The 26,709-nt window shown below is 38.4% G+C and overlaps 1 protein-coding gene across 15 annotated transcripts in view; it reads right to left on the bottom strand.

Moving 5' to 3' along the window:
• LOC147022564 (CAP-Gly domain-containing linker protein 4-like) overlaps positions 1–26,709 on the bottom strand; it is a 151,233-nt gene that overhangs the window by 68,812 nt on the left and 55,712 nt on the right. For all 15 annotated transcript variants that reach the window (XR_015059789.1, XM_085887275.1, XM_085887271.1 and 12 more), the window contains 4 exons: positions 24,745–24,863; positions 18,552–18,788; positions 11,280–11,415; positions 9,669–9,776 (listed from right to left, as the gene is read on the bottom strand). Coding sequence is in view for 14 of the 15 variants with exons in the window: in XM_085887275.1 (XP_085743401.1) it covers positions 9,669–9,776; positions 11,280–11,415; positions 18,552–18,788; positions 24,745–24,863 (600 nt within the window). In the remaining variant the exon portion in view is untranslated. The remainder of the gene's footprint in view (positions 1–9,668; positions 9,777–11,279; positions 11,416–18,551; positions 18,789–24,744; positions 24,864–26,709) is intronic.

Genomic DNA, 26,709 nt, shown 5'->3' with positions numbered 1-26,709 from the left:
ATTTTTCCTACTTTTACTAGAAATACTAACCCTATAATTTAGAGTGTTCAGCAGATCAATATATACTCTACCATCATTATTTTTCATATCCAATGGTTTATCAATATACTTTGATTCATCCCTCACAGTTGAACCTTGTCTTCCATCTTTTGTGAGAAGAAACATTAATCTCGGAGTTAGTTTAACAGGGGGTTGAGCAGAACCAAAGAACCTTAATTCATCATTAAATATCAATACCTTTTCTTGAACAAGATGAAATATTGCTGGTTGTTCTGTTGGAATGAGTCCTGCTTTGGTTTTTGAATCCGCTGAATATTCATTGTTTTGAAGAGCATTCACAATATAATCAGGGGGTAGATTAATCTCTTCCAGTTGTTGAAATAAACCTTCATCATCATATTCTAATTCTCCTAAATGCTCTAATTCTTCCTCCGTCATTTGATCAAAATCTTTTAACATTTGAAGTTTTTTAGGAGTATATTCTACTGTGGGAACTGTGGAAATATCTTTCATATTTTCTTGGGAAGTTTTTAAAAGTGGTTTAAAAAATTTCTCTTGTTTTCTTTCAAATGCTTCTTCGCCGGTTAGTTTCTGTCTGTGTTTCTTCTTTATGTCTTCCTGTTGTTTTACAACTTTTGAAACCAACTCTTGATGTTCCTTAAATCTTCTTGCTCTTTCTTTTGCATCCATTTATTTATTGTAAAATATCATTTAATGAATTGTAAAGATCAACAGGGAAATTTTCCTTTTCTTCATCATTCAAGTAGATGTGTTCAAATAAATCCTTTTCTTTAAATATTTCATCAAATTCTTTATTAACATAAATGCGAGTTGTAATTTCTTCTTCACTAATACTTGCATCTCTGCTTTTCATACGTTTGCGTTGAGTTTCTTCATCAACATCAAAACCGAATGATAAAATCTTCACTCCGCTCAGATGTTTAATAATTTGTCTCGTTCCTTCTGGATTAGTTTCTAATATCCCAAGACCACCAGATTTTAGTTTCCTTAACTCACTCTTACAATGTGAATATTTTGTTGTACCAAGAGAAACCTCCTCAAATATTTGACCTTCATTCCTCAATCGCATATGTTCCTCCACTGAAATATAGTGATAATCTTCACCTTTTACTTCTCCAGGTCTTATTGCTCTAGTTGTTGTTGTTGATACAATGCGTATCATGGGGTGTTTTTTAAGTACATTTACAATATTCTCATTTGTACTACACAAGAACCTTGATTTATGAAAGTTTTTTTTCCAGAAGCAGATTTACCCACAAGATTTACAATAATAGTTGTCATTTATATATGTAATTGTTAATAAAACAAAAAATATATCCCTTAATATCTCATCTTGTTTCACAACAATATATTTATATTTTTCAGTCGTGTGCTTCATGTAATCCTCAAATTTCTTTTTACTACATAATGTAGAACAATTATCTCTCCAAAAATTATTGATATCTATTGAATTTAACTTGAATAAAATAAAAGTATTAGCATTGTTTCTGATGGAACGACGAGGAAGTTGAAAGTACGATTGACTAAGATAAATACAATTACAAGAAGAATGTCTCCCTCTTGTGTAGTAGCTGTCCATTACCGTTGGGTTTCTCTCATTAACACAATCATCAAAGATAACGAGGTTCTTTTTTGATTTATCCAAATCTTGGGGAGACGGTATATCATCCGTATTATCACTAAGAATAAAAGTTATTGGATTTGATTTCTTTTTACATCTCTGTGTATCACAAAATAGTTGAATTATATCTTCAATGTTATAATCATTTAGGTTTTTTTGAAGATTAAATAAACCGATTATATCTTCTTTTTGAAGACCAGCATTAAAACCTTGTGAGAGTAGTTGATACTCTGGTTGAAAACTCGACTTTGTGAAAATTATTAAATTATCATAATCTAAAAAGTTGGGAGTGAGGAGCATCTTTAAAAGTAAGCAGGTTTTTCCACATCCACTTGAACCAACTATGAGACATCTTAATGAATTTGGGAGATTTTTATGGTTGTTAAATTTTATCTTATTTTCCCAAATGGGTAAAAAAATCATTCATTTATATATTTGGAAAACAGGTTATTTAATTTATTATTGGCTTTTTTAGAAACTCTATATTTTATCCTAAGTTCAGGTTTAATTTCAAGATAATCCATTATTTTATTTATACAATATCTTGTGTTGATATTTCCCTGAAAATCACATCCATGAATAATATATAACAACAATCCTTTGAACATTTCTCTAATACGTTCAGTTTCTTCCCTTGTAAGGAAAGGTGTGTTATCACCCTCATACTTTACATTCATTTCTCTTATCAATCTTGTAAAGTAATTCATTTTTGGTGTAAATCTAAAAGAATTCTTTTCCTTTTTATATTTTTTATTATCATTAATTAGAAGATAATCACAGAATATACATTGTTTATAGGCTTTTGACTCTGTGTTTAATCCCCGTCTTTCACACGCAGGACAATTCTCAAATTTGTCATATGGAGAATCAGGAAAGTCTAGCATATTTATAAAGTAAAACTTTACTTAAACTGAAATTCATCTATACTTTCAGTTGTATATTGACTCATATTTAATAATATTACCATCGATATCGATATACTTTTTTTCATTACCAGATTCAACGACAACATTTTTTATATTGAAGGTAATTTTAAAATGATCGTTAACTACTATTGAACGAAATATCATTTCACCTGATATATTAACATCCTTTATTTCATCAGGATTTACATCTTTAGGGTTGTTGAAAAAAAATACAAATTTCTCCTTGCATATTACAGATGGTCTTATCTTTTCTTTCTAAAGCTTCATCCATAAGGTTTTTGTTTTTTGATACTTTTTCTTGTTTCATTGCTTTTTCTAGTTTTGAATATATTACCAGAAGGAGAGGAGAAACTTTTGTTAGAGATACTTTAATTGATGTTCTAACAGGTATACTAAAAGCCCTTCCACTGAAGGAAATTGAATAACTCATATTATTTACCATAATTGTTTTTATCCAATAGTTGTTATATTTATCTTTGTTCAATTTTACATCCTTGACATATTTCTCAGTATCTTTAACAAATGAAGAGATTGATTGAAACTTTGTCTTTTGTGTCTTGAAACATTGTATTTATTAAGTGAAAAAGTTGGAGGATAAAATGGTTTTAAGCAGAGATTCACCTGTAAAATAAACGAAATTTTCATCAAGAAAATTTTAGTTTAAGCAAAGATTTATTATATAAATATGGTGAATACAACATACTGCGATGTTTGTAATCACAAATATAAACATTATAGAAAACACCTCCGAACCAACAAACACACATTTAATCTATTTCATAAAATATCTCCTCTTGAGTTGGAAAGAAAACATTGTGATATCTGTTCAAAGGATGTTTTGAAGAGAAGTTATAATAGACATCTTCAATCACAAAAACACAAGAAAAATGAGTTTAAAGTAAAGGGAGACTATTATATTGAAAACCCTGATGGGGCATTTAAAGGGCATATAAAAATAAGGATTTTTCAATTTGGAGAACCCGGTCCATCATCAATAGCTGAATCAATTGAAATAGTGAAACCTGATGTTGAAAAAGTTATTAAAAAGACATTAAAAGAAATGAAAACTTTAAAGTTTTATATGGGAGTGAAAATGAATATGAAAAGACAAGATGAAGAACAAACTCCTTATATGAGAACAGATCTTCATTTTATAACATCATTTCAAGATTTTTTAAATAGTGGGGTTTATGAAGAACTATCAAAACAAGAGGAGGATATTGATAATACAGTGGTAGGAAGTTGATTCAATATTTTAAAAAATCATCTTTTTAGATATACACATTCTAAAATCAAACCCTCTTAAAGCTTCTTCTTATATTGAATTACCAAAAGAAATAAAACTAAAGAAGGCAGTTGTTAATATTAAGAACAATGATAATAAATGTTTTCTCTGGTCTGTTCTTGCTCACTTTCATCCACCAAAATGTAAATCAGAAAGAAAAAATAAATAATGACCGTTTTTACAGCCATTTTTCCCTGCTGTGCAGGGGTTTGGCTTTTTGTGAGGCAATGTTTTATGGCCGGATGCCCTTCCTGACGCCAACCCTGGTCGCCTCTTACGACACACAGGGATATGGTACACCTATTCTAACCGGGGCATACACCGGGACCAGTACACTGGCACTCATTTCGCCGACCTCGGAAGGATGACAGGCTGAGTCAACCCCCTGGTGTTAATTCAGCAACCAACGGGGCTTGAACTCAGGACACTGGGATCCCAAGCCGCCACCCTAACCACTAAGCCAACACCAGGCTTTAATTCAGAAAGGGTAAAACAATATATGAAATATGAGAATACCTTGGACATTAAAGATTTTAAATTCCCAATGCCACTAACAGATATTCCTAAATTTGAGAAAAAGAATAATCTTTATATTAATGTATATGGATTAACGGATACAAACAAAGTTCAAATATTAAAAATTTCAAACAACTATAAAAATGAAGAAACACACATTGATCTTTTATATTTTAGTGTTGGAAATAATTCACATTACACATAGGCCTACATCAATAATTTATCAAGATTAATCTCTTCTCAAGGTATTCAGAACAGCAAACAAAATATACCCTTGTAAGCGATGGCTTAATTCATTTCATACAAAAGAACGATTAGAACAACATTCAAAATATTGTAGTAATCATAAATCAGCTGTAATTACAATGCCTAAACCTGGTGAAAAGATTTCTTTTGAAGATTATAATAAATCTATCATGCACCCATTTGTGATATACGCTGATTTTGAGTGTATCCTTAAAAAGATAAATACTGCTTCTCCTAATCCAAAAGAATCATATAAGCCTACAAATAAATATCAAAAACATATTCCTTGTGGTTTCTGTTATTATATCAAATCATCTGTTGGAGAAAACTATAGCAAACTTGAACATTATAGTGGAAAAAAAGCTTCACAAGAGTTTGTAAAACGATTAGAAAAGGATTGTATAAGACTCACTAAATTAATGAAAGAAACAAATGAACCGATGAAATTAACCAAAGAAGAAAAATTAGAATTTAGAAAGAACAATATCTGTCATATTTGTGAGGGGGAAATTAAGGAGTCTAAAGTTAGGGATCATTGTCATCTTACTGGTAAATATAGAGGTCCCGCTCATTCCTGTTGTAATCTTAATTATAAATTACCTTCTTTAATTCCAGTCTTTCTTCACAACAGCGCCAACTATGATACACATCTATTTATAAATGAACTTTCAAAAACACCAGGGAATATTTCTGCCATAACAAACACAAGTCAAAAGTATATTTCATTTACAAAAATGATATTCACAAAACCTTTAACTCGTATTAGGTTTCTAGATTCTTACAAGTTTATGGGAACACCACTAGCCTACCTCGCATCAAATCTAAGCTCCACGGACTCTTTTCCAAATCTTAATTCATTCTTTCCAAAAGAGGAAATTCTCACTAAAGAGGAAATTCAGATTAAAGAGAGAATTCAAAGTAAAGAGGAAATTCGAATTAATGAGGAAATTAATGAAGAAATTCTAACTGAAGATGAAATTCTAATTATAAAGAAAATTCGAACAATGAATGGAATTCTAACTAAAGAAGAAATTCAGATTAAAGATGAAATTCTGATTAAAGAAGGAATTCTTACGAGAGAGGAAATTCAAACAAGGAATGAAATTCAAAGTAAAGAGAAAATTCTTACAAGTAAGGGAATTTATCCTTATGATTATATGGATTCATTTATGAGATTTAAAGAAACACAACTTCCTTCAAAAGAAAGTTTCTATAATAACCTTTATGAAGAAGAGATAAGTGATAAGGAATATAAACACACACAAGAAATATGGAAAATATTTAAGATAAAGAACCTTGGAGAATATCATGATTTATATCTAAAAACAGATGTTTTATTGTTAGCTGATGTGTTTGAAGCTTTTAGATCACTCTGTCATAATAAAAATTGTTATGGATTAGATCCTGCCCACTATTTCACAGCTCCTGGTTTAGCTTGGAGTGCAATGTTGAAAATGACAAAACAAGATATAGATTTAATCAGTGATGTTGATATGCTTTTGATGATTGAGAAGTCCAAGAGAGGTGGAATATCACAAGTATGTTCAAAAAGATATGCTAAAGCAAATAATAAATATATTCCAAATTATGATAGTGAAAAAGATAGTAATTATTTGATGTATTTTGATGCTAATAATTTGTATGGATGGGCAATGTCTCAATCTCTGCCTTATGGTAAATTAGAGTGGGTGGAAGAAAAGGATTATGAAAAGGCTTTGATGAATATTGTTATTTCTTCTCAAGAGGAATTGAATGACGAAGAAGAAGGTTATTATTTTGAAGTTGATTTGAGGTACCCGAGTGATCTTCATAATAAGCATAAAGACCTTCCTTTTGCATGTGAGAAAGAAACCCCAAAGAAAGAATGGTTCAGTGATTATCATAAAAGTTTTAATATTAAAGGCAAATCAACAGAAAAGTTATTAACAACATTCTATGATAAAGAGGGATATGTTTTGCATCAGAGAAGCTTAAAACAGTTTTTGAGAGAAGGATTGAGAGTAGCTAAAATTCATAGAGTTTTAAAATTTAAACAAAGTCCTTGGGTGAAAAAGTATATTCAATTCAATACAGATATGAGAGCAAATACAAAAGTAAAATTTGAAGGGGACTTTTATAAATTAATGAATAATGCTGTATTTGGAAAGACTATGGAAAATGTTAGAAACAGGCAAAACATTAGATTCGCAACATCTTGGAAAGAAGCTTCGAGATTGATAAATAAACCAAGTTTTGAGAGAGAAGAGGTTTTTTCAGAGAACTTTTCTGCAATTCATATGAAAAAGGAAAGTATTGTAATGGATAAACCAATTTATATTGGAACAGCAGTTCTTGATTTATCAAAGATATTGATGTATGATTATTTGTATAATGACTTAAAGAAAGAGTATGGTGAAAATGTTACATTGTTGTATATGGACACTGATAGTTTTATCCTAGATATAAAAACTGATGATGTTTATAAAGATATGAAGAAAAATATTGGAGTATATGATACAAGTAATTTCAGCAAGAAGAGTGAGTTATTTTCCAAAAAGAATGAAAAGGTTATTGGTAAGTTTTAGGATGAGTTGGGTGGAAAAGTAATGAGTGAGTTTATTGGATTGAGAGCAAAGGCATATGCTTATAAGTATGGTGATCAGATTGATAAGAGGTTAAAGGGAATAAAGAAATATGTAATAAAGAAATCAATAACTTTTAGAAATTATTATAATTGTTTGATGAATAAGAAAGAAGAATATAGGAAAATGAATACAATAAGAAGTTATAAACATAACATATATAGTGAAGAAGTAAATGAAAAGGCATTAGGAGCCTTTGATGATAAGAGATTTATTTTAGATAATGGAATAGATTGTGTTCCATATGGATATTGTATGATAGAATGTATAAAATAGATTGTGTTTTAACGATGGGAAGATGGGTTAGGGTTTTTTAAGGGCCACCGCCGCGTTTTTTCGCAATATATAAATGGTCAAACCAAGTATTAATCAAACTCAAGAGTGGAGAAAATCTCAGTCTTGGTATATAAATGGAAAACATAATGAATGTGAAAAATATCAAATAAGTCTTATTGAAAAAATAACTAAAACAAAGGTAAATAAAACAAATAAGCAAATCAATTTAAAAAGTAGTAAGTTAGAGGATGTAAAGAAAAAAATGAATATCCTTGAATGGACTGAAAACTTTGATGGTTATCAATTGAACAATGAAAAAACAATTTACTATAATCTCAAAATGATATGTGGCTCAGGAGGTGGTCAAACGAGAGCATTAAGAGAAGTTTATCATTTCGTAATGGCACAAAAGGGGTATCTTAAAAAATATAAAGATTCAAATGTTTTGTTTTTCAATATTTTAGATGGGGATTATTGTGCAAAGAAAATTAAACTATTGAAGGAATTTGAGAATGAACAAATGTTTATAGGTTCAATGAGTGAGCTAAACAATATGCATCGGTTATTTGATAAAGAGTGTCCCGAGGTTTAGACGTTTCAGATATTTCTTTAGAATCACCTTTAACAAATCTTTATCTTATTGCATGGGTTATTTGAAAAAAAAGTATCCCCAGGTTAAAAGGGGAGACAAATAAATATACCTTGGGATAAAAAGGGGGTTTATTTTTAGGGAAAAAAAATATGAATCGCTGAAAATCCCCCATTCATTTACATGGGGAAAAGCGAGCCAGAACCAGTATATTCACCCTACTCACAGCTTTATATTTTTAACCCTTTGAAGCCTGAGCTTCTTGGACTTTCGGCTCCCCCACCGTGAATCTTCTGAGAAAAATCCAGCCGCTTGGGTATATGAAGGTTTGAACAGCAGCCGGTTAAGCAGCTGCAAGAGTATATAGAAGTTTGAATTGTGGCTGGTAAAATGGCCGCTAGGGTTCAAAGGGTTAATTTACACAGGTTTAGATATTTTATATCCACAGGTTTAGATATTTTATATCCACATGTTTAGATATTTTATATCCACATGTTTAGCTATTTTATATGCACAGGTTTAGATGTATTATATCCACAGGTTTAGATATTTCATATGCACAGGTTGAGATGTATTATATCCACAGGTTTAGATATTTAATATCCACATGTTCAGCTATTTTATATCCACAGGTTTTGATATTTAATATCCACAGGTTTTGATATTCAATATCCAGATGTTTAGCTATTTTATATCCACAGGTTTAGATATTTAATATCCACATGTTCAGCTATTTTATATCCAGAGGTTTAGATGTATTATATCCACAGGTTTAGATGTTTAATAGCCACAGGTTTAGATATTTAATATCCACATGTTCAGCTATTTTATATCCACAGGTTTTGATATTAAATATCCACATGTTTAGCTATTTTATATCCACATGTTTAGATATTTTATCACCACACGTTTCAATGTTTTATATCCACAAGTTTAGATATTTTATATTCTCAGGTTTAGATATTTTATAACCACAGGTTTTGATCTTTTCAAGAGAGAGTTGTCTGAAAAATATGCAGATGGAGTTGTCATTGTTAGGAGGATGGTTCAACACACGTATGAACAAGTGATGGGAGAGGAGGGAAAATCGCAGCCAGCGGTAATCCTATGGCTTGGGACGTGCAAGTTCAGTACAAGGGCAATGGGAATTTTTTTTCATGATGTAAACTCCGCCGCCATGGAGTAGTTCAGACCTATCAAATCGGAGGAGACAGTAACTGGGGCGAGCCACTAAGGAGTCAGGGACGTCCTGTAGGAGGAAGGGTTCTATGTAAAAAGCATAGCACAATCTGATCATGGTGCCGATAAATGTGGTGTTGCTCCTTCAGGAGCTAAACTCAAAGGTCTGCAGACTAGGTAAGCCAAAGTACAATGTTAAAATTAATGTATGCCTTGGAAAAATAATCCTGGACAGCATGCAGACATGTTTATTGGTTCAAACCGAGTCTGGGTATTAAGGTTTGAAGTGCCACCACAGAAAGATATAATCAATGGATGGCATGGTTGTAGCATTGAGCAAAGAGAAAATAAAGCAAAAGTATCTGAAGTCGAGTTAAACTGATCTAACCTGCCAGTAATCCAGGGCTTGCCGATGAAGACTTGTTCACTGCTCCTTTCCCTGGGCAACTTTGAGCTTCAGATTTCTTTGAAATTTTTACGAGAGGTACAAATATCCCTGCAAACATACACACAAACCTGTGTAGGGGGGAGGGGGACAAACAAAGTAACAGTCATCGTAGCTTTATTGTATTTTTAGGAATTATTCTTACAATATGCTCTCACTATAGACAGATTGGTGGCCTTATGATTCATGATCTTTCTTTGGATCTTACCCTTCCTGACCTCTTGGCCCTCTAATACTCCCCAGCCATACCCACTCACATTCATACTGCCCAAGTACATTCTCTCAACTCGCATCTATTCCTTTGTCCCTATTTCCCTCATCCCCGAGTCCAACCTTTCAAGCATTTTTTTTTCAATTTCCAATCCTTCACAATGGTTGTCTCCTGGACCTGGAGCCGAATAGAAACAACCTTCACTGGATCCACCGCCGAGGTTTGACAGCACTTAAATCCTATGTGCTTGCATGATAAATTAAACTTGGTTGATAAACAAATTTCACACACACACAACATTTAATGACAAAAAAATTCTAAATACTAAATAATGTAGCATTGTCAGCCTTACAGCAGCTTAACTTAAACTTTATCAGAGAGTTAGGAGGGAATTTAGTCCCTAGACACAGATTAGAAAGTGGAGATGCTCAACAATGCCTCAAGGCTGGCAGTTGGCGAAACATGCCTTGTAACAGAGAATAATGAGTCAAAGCTTTCTGGGAATGATACATTGCCCTTTCTAACTTTACCGTAGAACTGTTGCATACGGAGACATAACCCAGGAGAGTGCACAAAGACTCAAGATGCTGGTTAAGAATGAGTTGGTGGAAAGCATCCCTGCAGCAAACAAAGCAACCAAAAGTGCAATAACTTTTCAACCACCTACACAGCTGGGGCATCACGTTAATATTAAATCACCTTATCAATAACAAACAATAATCACAAAATAAAATAGTTGGCAGTTCCCCATCATCATATTATTTTCAGTACAACAAACACCAATTTTTACAGAAATCACAAGCAATCTGGTGCTGGAAGCATAACCACCATTCCTTGTCAGGTCTGATGTTGATTACAGACCCAAGATCTCAGGGTACAAACTATTATCTTGTTGATAAGCATTTAGGGCTCTGGATAATAGAGTGAAGCAATAGTTTTGGAGATTTCAATCCGATTGTCTCACAAGCTCGTGCTTGCTTATGGACATTAAAAATGCCACATGCTTTTTGAAAATGATGTGTCAATGCAAACTGGGGCCACAGACAAATTACAAATATCAATCTTAGCTTCATCCAGAGGGTTGTAATCACCACTGGAATGGCAAGGTGGCTAATGCCTAACCAAAACTGGTGTGGTCAAGAGTCTCTCTCAAGAGCAAGATCAGAACACAGGGAGACGATTCCACTGGTGGGAGATGTGGAGAGGGGAGGGAGCTATAAATGATATAATTTGGAGCAGCTGTGCACGTGTACGACAGATCCAGATCGCTATGGAACTGATCCTGGTGGTGGGAAAATGGTAAAAGGTAGAAAAGCCTTTCGCTGTTCTCAGCAAGTACTCACCATGATTTGGTGGACACCTGAAGTAGCGAACACTATGGACACTGCCGTCATGCTTTCCTATGGGCTGATCCAACTCAATACCAGCCCACTGGCCACTTGAAAACTGTGTTGAGCCCACAAACCTCAGCACTCCACTCTGCAGGATGGAATGAAGAGAAGGGCACCATGACACGTGTTCTGATAATTAATCAGTCCAACTCATTCCTCACCAATACTCCCCCCACAAAAAAAAATATATGGAGTCTCCTCACCCACAAACCTAATACATTGTTATCAATGACCATCAAATGATCAATTCTAATCGTTTATGATTACATTTTCATAAATCAATGTGTCGGTATAATCGGAGGGCCTGCAGCACCAGGATTTTGTAAACGGGCTCAATGAGTATAAAATTTAATCTCTTTAGACCAAACATCTCTTCCTCAAAATGAGAAGTGGGTAACTTTTTGGGGGGGGGTGAGGGGGAATGGAAGGGAATGTTGGAGGATTAAGGTAGAAAAGTCAAGGTTGAGGAGTTGGAGAGTAAGGACGTGTAAATAATGAGAATTACTGGGGAATACAGAAATGAGGATAGGTGAAGTGCAGGAGGTTTGGGGGAGTGGAGGGGTCACCGTAACCCATCAAAATCAGTGGGTCATGATGTGGGGATCCAGTTTCAAATCTCACATAGAATGTGTATTTGTTCATCAACTACAAATATCCTTTAAATTCCAGAAAAAGTAAATTGATGTCTCATAACATCCATGTCATGCACTAGTAGATCGGCCAGGCAAATGAAAAGGCACTAAAAACGGTGATGACGGCATTTCACGTTAATACTTGCCATTCATTGGTAATCTGTTCTTGATGGGGCTGTAATCAAGGTGTGACCGGATACTCGTCTTACCCATGACCTTTAAGGTCATTATTATATCAAAAAGGTCATGTGAGGTCAAATTTGCCAAAATCACGAATTTGTTTTCTCAAACTTCATAATGGGGAACAAACATTTGAAGGCAAAAACTTTCTAATGTGATAGTTGGATATAGTAAGCACATCTTGAGCCAATATGCACAGAAGCATAAAGGGCAAGTTCAGAATGGAGCTCACGTGGAGTCTTCAGAAAATGGCTTTCTCCATGACTTTGAACTGAAATGAAGCATAATGCTGATCTAGAGCGTACATCATAATCTATATTCACATGCAGCTCTGTGATTACATACAGTGGGGAGAACAAGTATTTGATACACTGTTGATTTTGCAGGTTTTCCCACTTACAAAGCACGTAGAGGTCTGTAATTTTTTATCATCGGTACACTTCAACTGTGAAAGACGGAATCTAAAACAAAAATCCTGAAAATGACATTGTATGATTTATAAATAATTAATTTGCATTTTATTGCATGAAATAAGTATTTGATACATCAGAAAAACAGAACTTAATATTTGGTACAGAAACCTTTGTTTGCAATTACAGAGATCAGACGTTTCCTGTAGTTCTTAACCAGGTTTGCACAGACTGCAGCAGCGATTTTGGCCCACTCCTCCTTACAGATCTTGGGGCTGTCGCTGGGCAACACAGACTTTCAGCTCCCTCCAAAGATTTTCTATTGGGTTCAGGTCTGGAGACTGGCTAGGTCACTCCAGGACCTTGAGATGCTTCTTACAGAGCCACTCCTTAGTTGCCCTGGCTGTGTGTTTCGGGTCGTTGTCATGCTGGAAGACCCAGCCACGCCCCATCTTCAATGCTCTTGTTGAGGGAAGGAGGTTGTTGGAAAAGATCTCGCGATACATGGCCCCAACCATCCTCCCCTCAATACGGTGCAGTTGTCCTGTCCCCTTTGCAGAAAAGCATCCCCAAAGAATGATGTTTCCACCTCCATGCTTCACGGTTGGGATGGTGTTCTTGGGGTTGTACTCATCCTTCTTCTTCCTCCAAACACGGCGAGTGGAGTTTGAACCAAAAAGCTCTATTTGGTCACATCAGACCACATGACCTTCTCCCATTCCTCCTCTGGATCATCCAGATGGTCATTGGCAAACTTCAGACGGGCCTGGACATGCGCTGTCTTGAGCAGAGGGACCTTGCGTGCGCTGCAGGATTTTAATCCATGACGGCGTAGTGTGTTACTTATGGTTTTCTTTGATACTGTGGTCCCAGCTCTCTTCAGGTCATTGACCAGGTCCTGCTATGTAGTTCTGGGCTGATCCCTCACCTTTCTCATGATCATTGAGGCTCCACGAGGTGAAATCTTGCATGGAGCCCCAGACCGAGGGAGATTGACTGTTATCTTGAACTTCTTCCATTGTCTAATAATTGCGCCAACAGTTGTTGCATTCTCACCCAGCTGCTTGCCTATTGTCCTGTCGCCCATCCCAGCCTTGTGCAAGTCTACAATTTTGTCCCTGATGTCCTTAGACAACTCTCTGGTCTTGCCCATTGTGGAGAGGTTGGAGTCTGATTGATTGAGTGTGGACAGCTGTCTTTTATGCAGATAACGAGTTCAAACAGGTGCAGTTAATACAGGTAATGAGTGGAGAATGGGAAGGCTTCTTAAAGACAAAACTAACAAATCTGTGAGAGCCGGAATTCTTCCTGGTTGGTAGGTGATCAAATACTTATTTCATGCAATAAAATGCAAATTAATTATTTTAAAATCATACAATGTGATTTTCAGGATTTTTCTTTTAGATTCTGTCTTTCACAGTTGAATTGTACCTATGATAAAAATTACAGACCCATACGTGCTTTGTAAGTGGGAAAACCTGCAAAATCGGCAGTGTATCAAATACTTGTTCGCCCCACTGTATATTGTTACTCCCTTCATAAAAGATAAACATCTAATTTGACTGAAAATGTGGAGCCAGTTACAATCAAATGCAAAATTCAACATAGAAGAAGCAAGACTTGATGTCAACATTTCTGTCAGAAGATCTTCGCGTTGCATTGACAGAGGGGAAGATCTGGACAAAGGCCGTTGCAGGAGAATGTAGATGACGATGTGATACAAAGTATTGCTGATGTTCTAGAGAGGTTTGAAATGCTCCTGGTGGCAGACTTTGAGAGGGTGAAACTCAAGTGGCACAAGGCATGCTACAGTTCCTTAACTTCAGAAAGAAAACTCTCCAGATTGAGGAAGCAGTGTGTATGCTCTACAATGACTGATTATACAGTACGAGTGGCCCTCAACCTTCTTCATCAAGTAGTGAAGTTGCTTGCCACCAATGAACTGGACACATTGTACGTTTTGCCAGAAGGACAAGAGAAAGCCACACAGAGTGGCAACATTGGAAAAGTCGGCCGAGATAATAGACCACGCAAAAACCGATTTGGTGCTTAATACAATATTAGCAGATGTAAAGGCCCGGTCACACCTTGACGTTTTAGGCAACGTATGCCGATTTTTGAATTTTTTTTTCTAAAACGCTGGCACACGTTGAATACGTTATGGGTAAGTTTTGATAACATTGAGAGCACGCTGAAAAACACTGCCATACATCGTTGTACGTTGGCTTTAAACGTTGTACTTTTTGGTTGTCCTCAAATTTTTTCATGCTTGAAATTTCACGACGTATGCCGGCGTATGACTCACACGTTCCGCTACGCTGGCCACAAGTTGTATGCACGGTCGGCGATCGTTGACAGACGTCAACACATGCTACTTGTAAGTTAATCATAAGTTGAGACACGCCGAGGTAATGTTTAGCGTACCCGAAACTTATTTCTAACCTACAATTAATGTGTTGTTGGCACGTTACGCGATCATTGCCACACATCGACAGACGTTACTTTTAAGTTACTCATAGGCTGAAAGACGTCGGTATAATGGATCGTCTTTGCATCAGCGTCCACGGCCACGGCCAGGACACTTATTTGCAGCATTCTTCAAACTTTTCTTCGGCATGACGAGGATGTTCACACTTCGATGTCTAGCTTCGCTATGATTCCAATTGTCCATCGGCAGCGTCTATTTAAAATAGTCGAGTTTGAGCGTTTTAACACGTTCAGAAGAAACGCTTCAAATTTCCAAACCCCAGCGTCAAAAAACAAAGGCGAGTGACAGCAATTTAAATCGTTCATTGTAAACAATGAAAATAGCTGAGTGGTACCGTTTAAAAGTCGTTGAGTGTAAAAAAAATCCAATTGTTGAGCGCAAGCATCTACTTTCAATAGTGGAGATGCAGCCATTTAAATGGTTGAGTGGCAGCCTATGAATAGCAAACCCTATGTCACCGGCAAAGATAAACTGCCGCACGATATGGATAAGTTAGGCTATCGTTGGGCATAGTTTGTGAACGCCGGCTTCACGATAATTATTCGTTGGTATATCGTATCTATAAGTAATCAAAGTGCTCTATGCACATTATTAGTTCATTGTGCATTTGTCCAACCCGTTATGAATAGACCTAAATCGTAAAAACAAGCTATAGCTCATTGTTGAAAAAGCCCCATAAAAATTAGCCGCGAAGAACTTCGAACAATGGTGAAAAGATGTCTCCGACCCGTGGACACGCGGACGCAAAGACGATCCATCATAACCCACACCCTCCCCCTCACACTCACCTACTACTGCCAACATGAACAAACTACTACTAACACTGATACTGTTACTGCTGACATGGACATCGACTCAAAAAGGACTCGAAAACAGTTGGGTTCCCCTTTTATGAGCACCATTTTTACATACCAATTCCCAAAACCGCTGGGAACACATCTTTATATGGCAGTTGTAAGCTCGAAACACGTTAATTTTTTTTTTTTTTGTCGACCGGAAGACGTCATTGGAATACCTCTACATACGTCGATGTGTGTTGGGACTACGTAAAGAATTGGTTCAAAGCACGTCAAACATAAGTTAGAAATAAGTTTCGCGTAAAAAAAGACATTACTGCGACGTGTTTCGACTTATGAGTAGCTTATAAGTAGCCTTTGTGGACGTGTGTAAGCGTCCACATATCGTGTGTAAAACTTATCCCCATCGCATGCGGAACGTGTGTCATACACCGAGTACGTCGTAAAATTTTGAACATGTTTAAAATTTCTTGACGTACTCTACTTACTACGACGTATGAGAGCGTACTTTAGCGTTCTACTCACGTATACCAAACTTACTCATACCGTATTTGACGTGCCCCAACGTTTTAGACACATTTTTCTTAGGTCGGCATACGCTGGCAAGATCGCCAAGGTGTGACCGCGATGTTGTCACTTCCATTTCTACGGCAGTTATGATTCGAATCGTTGTGCGTCAGCCTTTTAATAGGCTACGTCACGACATCGTCGGCGATGCGTGCAACGCGCTATGCCTAAGTTAGACTATCGTTGGGCATCGGTTGTGTAGGCCGACAACAGGTTCAGCATTCGTTCGTATGTTATCTATAACACAACGAAACGTTCTGTGTCCGTTACCAATGCGTTATACATAAGACCAAGTCGCTATGAATACGTCCGAATCTTTTTAAAAAAACATCAAAAGTTCAACGTAAGCCAGCGTTTTACATACATTTTAATACGTTGCCATCGCTGGCTAAAACGTCAAGGTGTGACCAGGCCTTTAAAGACCTTATAGCAGTCGGACTTTGTTATCATCTCCAATGTGTATAACTTGAACAAAAAGTAAGCATGAGGAATCAAAATCATTAAGAGAGGGATTGATAATAGACGAATGTATGAACACCATTATGTGGAGAACTGATCACGGGGTTCTCTCTTGGTCATGTTTCTGACATGGGTAAAGTCTGGGACAAATATGTCAGCATCTACAATTACAAAGATATGGGCATGGATTGTCCTCAGAGATTCCAGTCTAGGAGAGCAACATTCCATGATGAAGTACAACGCTTAATTGGGTCAAACGTCAAATATGTCCGGCCTCTTAAAAGCCTCTGTTCTGATGTATCCTGGCAACGAATCAGAATTTATCATTGCGAAAACATGATCAAAATCTTCTCAGCAGAGTGCATCTCCCCCCCCCCCCCCCCCGAGTTAGAAGGTAAATACGATGGTGCGATGTACCTTGACTAGTCAGCTTTTTTCCAGGAGATGGTGCATGTTGTCCTTGCAATTAGACAGGATATATTAGACACACCCAGACATTCTAGTATCTGGCAAGGGATTGATTCAGAACATGTTGAACAGGTGATTCCAGAAAACCTTTACTTGTTCCTCAGTTTGTCATCATTATTTATACCTTCGTGCACTGCATCTACTCCCCGAAATGGCAATGTCAAACAGAAGGTTTGCAATATTGCACAAGACATTGTGTCTGCTGTATCAAATGGCCACAAGCCGACACCAAAGCACATCGAGCTAGGCCATGTTGTGCATAAGGCTATGCTATTGGAAGCATTGGTGGAAATACTATATGACGCCGGTCATACCATTGGGATTTACAGTGTTCGGAGAACAACCACCAACATAGCTGATACTATTCTCGATGAGTTCCCCCAGAATGGTTATGTGTACATACCAGATAACATTGCACATAACCAAATTATTCATTGCTCCAGTGACAACATCGATGTTCTTGAGGCACAATTCTAGAACAACAAAATGCAAATGGTGGTACGGCAGAGAGGTCCCATTCCTCAGCAAGATCATTATATCGGCAGAAATATCCAGAGGTCAAGAGGCATACAACCTTGTGCTCTGGAAGCACTTCAAATCATTGATCATGCTGAGATTCCACATGAACAAATATCATCACATCCCCTCAATGGTGAAAACATAATTGATGCCAAAGTGTGGCTGGAAAACCACACAGAAAAGCAAACGTCAAGGTCCAAAGACCTGGCTTGGGTTGTGGTATGTCGAGACAATGTCCATTCCTGCCTGGGGTGCATTCAATGAGGCAATCGGTATGATCGATCCTCCATGAACAACAGTAGGCATGTTACCTATTCAAGTCACAGCTGATGAACTGTGATCAATCACTTTGCCAGTACTTCAAAAGCCATTGATGAGAAGAACACCATCATTACAGCTTGTTCCATTATGATGTATCGTCATTTACGACAGATTTTTACGTTGTTTAGGAAGTTACTGAGCCAGGTTTACGTGGCCTTGGCTGTATGTTCCATTTGTTATCTCATTGTAAAGCGAGTTGCAATGTCCTTGACACTGGGAGGGCAGGGGGGCAAGTAATTAAATAGTCGGGTTTTTTTTAACTCTCATTAAGTTGATCATTTGACAAATGCAATGGTACACAGTATGAATATGTTTAACCTAAATGTCAAAACACACACACACACACACACCTCTGATAAGAGTTGAAATATTCAAAGCATTACCTTGCGCCCACTAATAGTGATACGCTGTCCTGGGGTTAATTCCGTCTTGACCTCCTCGTCTCCACGAGATGCCTCAGCCTCAGGTATACCCGAGTGGTCTGCCACGGATATTGCTTTAGGCATCGCTGCAGCGAGCAAGGCTCGCATCTCACGAGCGACCATAGCCATGTCAGACATTTCCAGGGGCAGGTCGGCTGGATTTGGCACCACGTCCCATGGTAGGAGCCCTTGGACATTCTGCCAACAATCATTGGGAATGATAACAGGGTGGGCCCAATGTTCAGGGTCATCACATTAAGTCAGAAAAACAGGAGAATTCTGTCTCTTCTGCAAGAAAACTTTATCTATTCACAAATTCATGAGTGAAATTCACAAACAGTTAATAATCCAATATCGAAACAAAAATGTTTACAGAAAATTGTCAAATAAGAGGAAGGAAGCACAAACATTCGAGTGGATACAGAGATAACCTACTGGTTGCATCTGCATCATTCCTGGGGCATGGTGATGCCATCAAAGCACCTTTCTGGGGAATTAAATACACCAGGTGACTTACCATTGCCAACTTAGTAGGGGTCAGGATTTAAACTTACAAACGGATTACAATGACACAGAAGTTCAGCCAATTGAGAAAATCCAGAAACCAACAATGGAAGCAGTTTTTTGTTTTTTCGTTTTGAGCCATGACACCACCTAAGTGGGAGGAGTGGACCTTCTTATATGATGTAAGGCTTGTGGTGGAGCTGCCCCCCGACACACACACACACACACACACACACACACACACACACACACACACACACACACACACACACACACACACACACACGATTGTTTGACGAGACAAACAGTGAGCTTGGGGGGAGTGGTGTCACTTCTGGGTACCAGCGACATCACAATGGCATCGCCTTTCTCACCGCACTGAACAGGGAATTTCATAAGGAGTAATTTCCTCCTCCACATATACATGTAACCAAACTATGGTTGTTCACCCTTGCCGTCATCCTTTCAAATGATCAATGTCAAACAAGGAAGCAGCACGTACTCTTTTTAAACTCTTTGGTACGACTCAACTGGAGTTTGAATCTCCTACACTCGGAGCAAAAGCTTGAACCATTACAACATTGAAAATCCATTTTTGAAAAACTAAACCTTTTTTATGAAGGCAACTAATGAAAAGCTTCTCTGGCATCAAGTTTCTGGGGTATGCTGGCCAATTTCTGGGGTATCCTGACCACTTACAAAGCTTTCGTCCACAGCCTGATAGAGTACTGCTCTCCCCTGTGGGCTGGTGCTCCTACCTTCCACCTTTCTCAGCTTCACGCTGTGGAAACCAAGGCATTTTGGATCATTGGCATCTCCCGCAGTGAGGCTGAGTCTTTGGGCCTCTCACTCTCTCACCGCAGGCTGGTTGGTGGTCTTTCTCTCTTCTACAGTCTCCTCTCCAGCCTCACCCCCCCCCCCCCCCGCTCTCTCTGCGATTTGTCCCCACCACATTTCCGCAGGGCGCTCAAAGTCCACAAACCACCCCCTTCTGGTAAAACTACCAAAATCACAAATCACTGCTCACCTTCACTCTTTCATTCCTCTTTTTTCCCGCCTTTGGAATAAACTCCCTCACTCTATTCAATCCCATTCTTTCCTGCAGGCCTTCAAAACAGCTGATCACCACCACCTCTTATCATCCCCCATCCAAATACTCGATCTTTTCTACCCACGATAATCCACCCAAGTCCACTCCTTCAAATTCCCTGCTTTCCTTCCTGAAAGTCCCTGTAATGTCCATCTTGTATTCCCCATGTTCCCCACTGCTGCCCCTCTTGTCTCATGCACCCCCTTGCTGTGTGTTACGTGTTAGCTCTCACACGAGCCTCGACAAGGTATACAAAAAAAATAATTTAGGCCACATTTTGACAGAGAACTCAAAGCAATTCAACGACTGAAGACATCCAAGCACAAGTTTGGTTTCCTGGCATCCAGTCCATAAACATGCTGAGAACACAAAAAAAAGAAATACCAGAGTTGGTGTCAAAGCCACCCAATGCTCACCTGTTTATGCATTTATCGTTTTTAAAAGACTCGTCTAAAAATTAATATTTTTATAAAGCATTGCAGCGAAGTCTGATCCAAATAATTTTAAAGCAATATATGTATTTGTATATTGTAATCAGTAACAAGAGCGCAAGTGAGCACAATATACGCCCGGACAAGAAGGTATATACAGAATTGTGCTACTACATGGAAAACAGCATCCTGGTTGCCATGGCAACCACTTTAGATGACGAACGTATGTCACGACACACCGTCTCCACAGTCTGTACCTATGTACCAAATATGAAACGTGAAAGTTGAAAACTTTGGGAGTGAGAGTGCGGACAGGAACGGATGGAAAATAGCATCCTGGTTGCCATGGCAACCACTTTAGATGATGAACGAATGTCGCAACACACCGTATCCAGTCTGTACCTATGTACCAAATATGAAACGTGAAAGTTTAAAACTTTGGGAGTTAGAGTGCGGACAGGAACGGACGGGCAGACAGAGACAGACGACACAATATATATATATATATATATATATATATATATATATATATATATATATATATATATATATATATATATATATATATGTATATATATATATATATATATATATATATATATATATATATATATATATATATATATATATATATATATTGTTGTGGTTACCAAATTCGCAAACCACCATTCAGGTCCCTTAGGTGAGGTATCTCGGTAAGTACATGTGTAGTTAGGCCCAAACCCGTTGTCTAGTGGGAATACATGTCATTTATGCGTGCTGCGACTCTTCAGGATAGCCGTTTTTCTTTTGCTATCTTTATTTTGGACCAACCGCCATGATTACCACCACAACCACAACATCAACCACCAACCACAACGCCGCTTCACCACAACCGCCACGACCTTCCCGTCACACCTCGCAACCGTCGCATCGCCACCGTTCTTGCGCCGCCTGTGGGTGCCAGTGTTGGACTCGTGCAGGGCGCGCGCCGAACAGCGTGTACAAAATCACGGATTTTGTGCTTCAAAAACGGATCAAAAACGACACACGCCCACTTTTTGCCGTCCAATCGGTGAGCGAGGGGCGGGTGGCCCGCCCCCAGGGCGATCGATATATGCAAATTTATGGATCAAAAAGCCTTCACGCCCACTTTTTCTCGGGCCAATGGGGAGCGAGGTGAAAGGTCGAAGGGAGGGGGTCAAAGATGAGAGGGCGAAGCTACGGGGCTGATAAAAGGACCGTGTTCGTCAGTCCAGAGAGTCGAGAGGCGGAGAGTAGGAGAGTCCAGAGGCGGAGAGTAGAGAGTCCAGAGGCGGAGAGTAGGAGAGTCCAGAGGCGGAGAGTAGGAGAGTCCAGAGGCGGAGAGTAGGAGAGTCCAGAGGCGGAGAGTAGGAGAGTCCAGAGGCGGAGAGTAGGAGAGTCGGAAACAGAGAGTCAAGACTTCGCGGGCGGTGGAAGGAGCTGGTCGTCGTGTGCGTTGGAGTCGGAACGGAGGGGACGGAGCTGTGGAAAGGCAGCGACACCAGACGAGGGGGTGCTCGCGTCGGGAGCTGCACCCCAGGGAGGCCGACAGCGCGACCTGGCCGAGGTGGAGACGCTCGTCGCGGGATAATAAAAATCCTCTATACCCCGAGCATCAGCAACCCCCTCCTGTTTCCCCCCGCGCTGAGATAGTGCGACCAAGGGGGCCCCTTTCCCACCCCCTACCAGACACTGTCCGCGAGGCCCGCGGAGTTGAGGCGCCATCGCCGCTCCGCGTCTCATCACCAGACGGGTAGGCGCGACCCGGTCTCGGCCTCAGGCCCGCCTCATCCTTGAGGGTATTCTTTTCCTTGGTTTTGGGTATGTGTTGTCGGCGCCGTCTGTGAAGTAGAATTGTATAAGTGTTGCCGTGTGCTCGGTAGTCGGTATTAGCTCTGCATTGTGTTTTCGCTTTTACATTTGCTTTTTGTGTAAATTACATTGTGTCTTTTCTGTGTGCTTTTGGTGTAATTGAATATGTGTGCTTTCCGTTCGTCGCGAATAAATGTGCTTTGTGTTGAACTGTTTCCCGCTTCGCTTCGTCTTTTCCTCCATTGAATCCTCATCTTGCTTCACGTAAAGGGTTGGTAGTGGGCTGAATACGCCCGATAATTAATCGAACCGTCGAGGTCGACGATAACACCGCTCGGTTATTCTGATAGTACGGAACGGGTCGCTTAAGTGGCCCGTGTCCGAAGTCGACCTGCGGCGAGGTGCGATCGCCCGGTCTACCCTCCGCGTGGGTACTTAGGTAGGTCGAATTCGGCGAGCAACCCTATCCCACGCGGGGGCTGATTGGCTCGATCGCGGTGAGACCGAAAGGTCCACCCGTGACTGGTTCCCGGCGTTAGTCCGAGAGGGTCACGACTGGATTGTCCGTCCGGTGGGCGACGTGCCGCGATTCGAGTTACGTGGCCGTCAGCACGCCGGCGGGCGCGAATACCGCAACAATATATATATATATATATATATATATATATATATATATACATATACATATATATATACATATATATATATATATATATATATGCACACTAGCTGAAGTACCCGGTAATACCCGGGAAATTTGCCCTATTTTCCTCACGCTAGTTAGACTGAGCCATTAGTTGTATGGAGAAAATTAGGAAGGCTTCTCTTATTCCTCAGATTTATGGAAGGAAGGCTTTATGCTGTCGTAATCCTCAGAGAGGTCAGAGTTGAAGGTGGCTTTGAGCCACTCAATGTTTCTAGCAGCAGTGGAAACTGTCCTTGATGTCCTGCCAAAACCCGGACCTAGAAAGCTGGAACGTGAGTTTTGTGCTTCTCTCGCCCGTCGGTGTGACGCTCTATTTGCAGTTAGGCGACGCTCTATCATGAGCAGATATATCAGCAGTAAGACGTCCGTCCGTCTATCTCTATCTCTATCTCTATCTCTATCTCTATCTCTATCTCTATCTCTATCTCTATCTCTATCTCTATCTCTATCTCTATCTCTATCTCTATCTCTATCTCTATCTCTATCTCTATCTCTATCTCTATCTCTCTCTCTCTCTCTCTCTCTCTCTCTCTCTCTCTCTCTCTCTGATCTATCAGCAGTTAGCTGTTGCCGTGCACGTGCAGTTCAAGAATTCAAATAACATCAGGAGAATGTGTATGTTTAAAAAATCAACGAATACGAACATTTTGTATTTCAAAAAACCCTAGCGTTTTTAACCATGAAGCCTTTTGTTACAATTAATATGCCGGCGCACTATTCGAAAGCCTTTTCTTTAATGGAAATTTTATTTTATTAGATATTTTTTTCATTTTTATGGAAAGCCACTCAGCGCATCCTGGAGCTGAATGTTAGGTCTATATGCGTGTAAAGTTTCATCCAGATCGGTTCACTGGTCTAGGAGCTTATTGGTTACAAACAAAGAGACAGACAGACAGACAGACAAACAGACCAAAGGACTGCTATATATATATATATATATATATATATATATATATATATATATATATATATATATATATATATATATATATATATATACATATATATATATATATATATATATATATATATATATATGTATATATATATATATATATATATATATATATATTGGGCGTATAAAAAAGTGGTAGATAAAAACATGAGAAAGGAAAAAATAACTTGGACCAAAAATTAACATTTTCACGCTCACGCTGACGCTCAGGCTCACGCTGGGGGTATCGCTATAGCTCTCTGTTCTTCGAACAGGCGAGCTCAAAAACGGTTTTATATTAATAGCAAACACTGAATTCCAACAATAAATATCTTTCATAAAGGATACGTGCTTTCAACAACATTACTTTCTGACAAAGGTGTTTGTGAAGTTTGAATCCCTCACATTGACAATAAATGCTGGGAAATCCCTTTGCTGCAGTTTGTGCTTGCTGTTTAAAAAAACACACAGGGAGTGTTTAGCCAAAATCTCTCTCTCACACACACACACACACACACACACACACACACACACACACACACACACACACACACACACACACACACACACACACACACACACACACACACACACACACACACACACACACACACACACACACACACACCAAACTTTGATGTTATTGATAATTTCAAGGGAATCTCATCACACACCTTGAACAGTGAGTTGGCTCCATTTTTCAGGAGGCATTCCACAGATGACAGGCAGAGGTTTGCTGAAGCGATGTGGAGTGCTGTGCCAAAATCAAAGTCACCGCAGGTCGAATCCAGAACTACAGGAACAAACAAGAAAAAGAGCAATCAGAGATTGCAAACCCTCACCAGGACATCTTTTCAGTGGTATATTTTAATAGGTTTGATGGTAAACCCAATATGGCTGCAAAACCACGTGACCCATGATGTCATATGTGACCCTTTTGTTCCTCATGGATAGTCGGTCATATGTGTAAAGTTTCACCGCGATATTTTCAGCCATTTCAGAGAAGATTTTTGAAAGTTTAAAAAAAAAAAAAGGAAAGAAAAAAAAAAGGCTGCCAAATCACGTTACTGATGACGTCATCAAAAAAAAATTTGTGGACCATTTTATCCCGAGATGACCCTCAAAAATGTTTATACAGATCGGATGCAGCATTCTACACATGCAATTATGACGTCATAACGAAGGCACCTATGACGTCATAAAAACATATTCCCCATGAGGAGCACTTGCCATATGCCAAGTTTCAATTTTTCGCTTGGTACGGTTTCAGAGATACAGAAGTCGAAAGTTTTTCCATTTTTCCAACATGGCTGCCACACCATGTGACCTATGACGTCATAATTATCATTATAACATTTTACATGAGAAGTCGCATCAATGGTGAAAATTTCATCTCAATCCGACAAGTGGTTGCGGAGAAAAACACGAAAGTTCTGTGCGGACAGACAGACAGACAAACAAACAAACAAACAAATGAAAATCGTGCTTAGCACGACACTTGGCGAATTAGTTGACCTTTCCGTGTGGTGGTCCAAGCTGTAATGTCATGGAATGTGTGGTGTTTATTTGTTCGTACATTAATAAAATAACGCGACGTCACAAATAACAATTATCAGGTGCGCGTTGTCATGGTAACGGCAGCAGATTGAAAATTTTCACAACTCATTTAAAGCCACCGTGTGACATTCAACAACTTATCATCGGTGCTTGTTGCCTTCATTCTGATCGTAGAAAATATTTGAAAATACCTAGGAACATTGCTTTTCACCCAGCTTTACGATCCTGTTATCAGGTTTGAAATATGTTGTAAAACAAAAATATGTATTTTATATGTGTGTTTTTCATGTTTTGGGTGACCCTGACCTTGACCTTGGGTCAATTTCGATCAAACTTTGTGCACATGTTAATATTACATGCATAAATAGACAGTATAAGTTTCAATATAATAAGTGCAAAACTGTTTGAGAAATAGCCATGTGTAATTCACAAAATTACCCATTAGTTTATAAAGGGCGATAATATAAAGTGATGCAGAATCCAGATCCTGATGTTGAACATCACCAAAAGTCACATATCCTTTTGCACTGTGGATTTCTATCAGCTGTTAAAAATTTCATCCAAATCGGTGAAGAATTGTGACCTGTAGAACGAATAGAATTTTTAAATCACGCCAATAGCTAAAAACTTTGACGTCATACGCTTGCGAAAACTGTGCATAATTTGTACTAACATGCATTTTAAAACATTTAGATATTCCATTGAAGTTTGTTTTGGCATCAACAGGAAGTCGCTACGACTTCCGGTTACCGAGTTATGTTCAAAAGCTTGTTTTCACCTTTTTTTGACGTAACATCGTGACGTTAAGTGAGATTATGACGTGATTTGATCCCAGACTATTTCAGCAAGATTGGCTATCACGTGTTAAAATTTGAGAATGATTGCTTCAGTAGTTTCGGCTGCACACAAGCGTAAATATATATTTTTTTTAAAATGACGTCAACAGGCAAAACTTTGATGTCATACGCTTGCGAAAACTATGCGTAATTTGTAATAAGATGCATTTAGTAATCATTTAGATATTTGAATGAAGTTTAATTTGGCGTCAACCGGAAGTCGTAGCGACTTCACCGAGTTATGTC

The sequence above is a fragment of the Eptatretus burgeri genome, chromosome 7, assembly GCF_056783735.1.
Source record: "Eptatretus burgeri isolate ZD-2024b chromosome 7, Ebu_testis_v1, whole genome shotgun sequence".
NCBI classification, from domain to species: Eukaryota; Metazoa; Chordata; class Myxini; order Myxiniformes; family Myxinidae; genus Eptatretus; species Eptatretus burgeri.
Note: the sequence above shows the minus strand (reverse complement) of the source record. Positions and strands in the feature narration are given on the sequence as shown.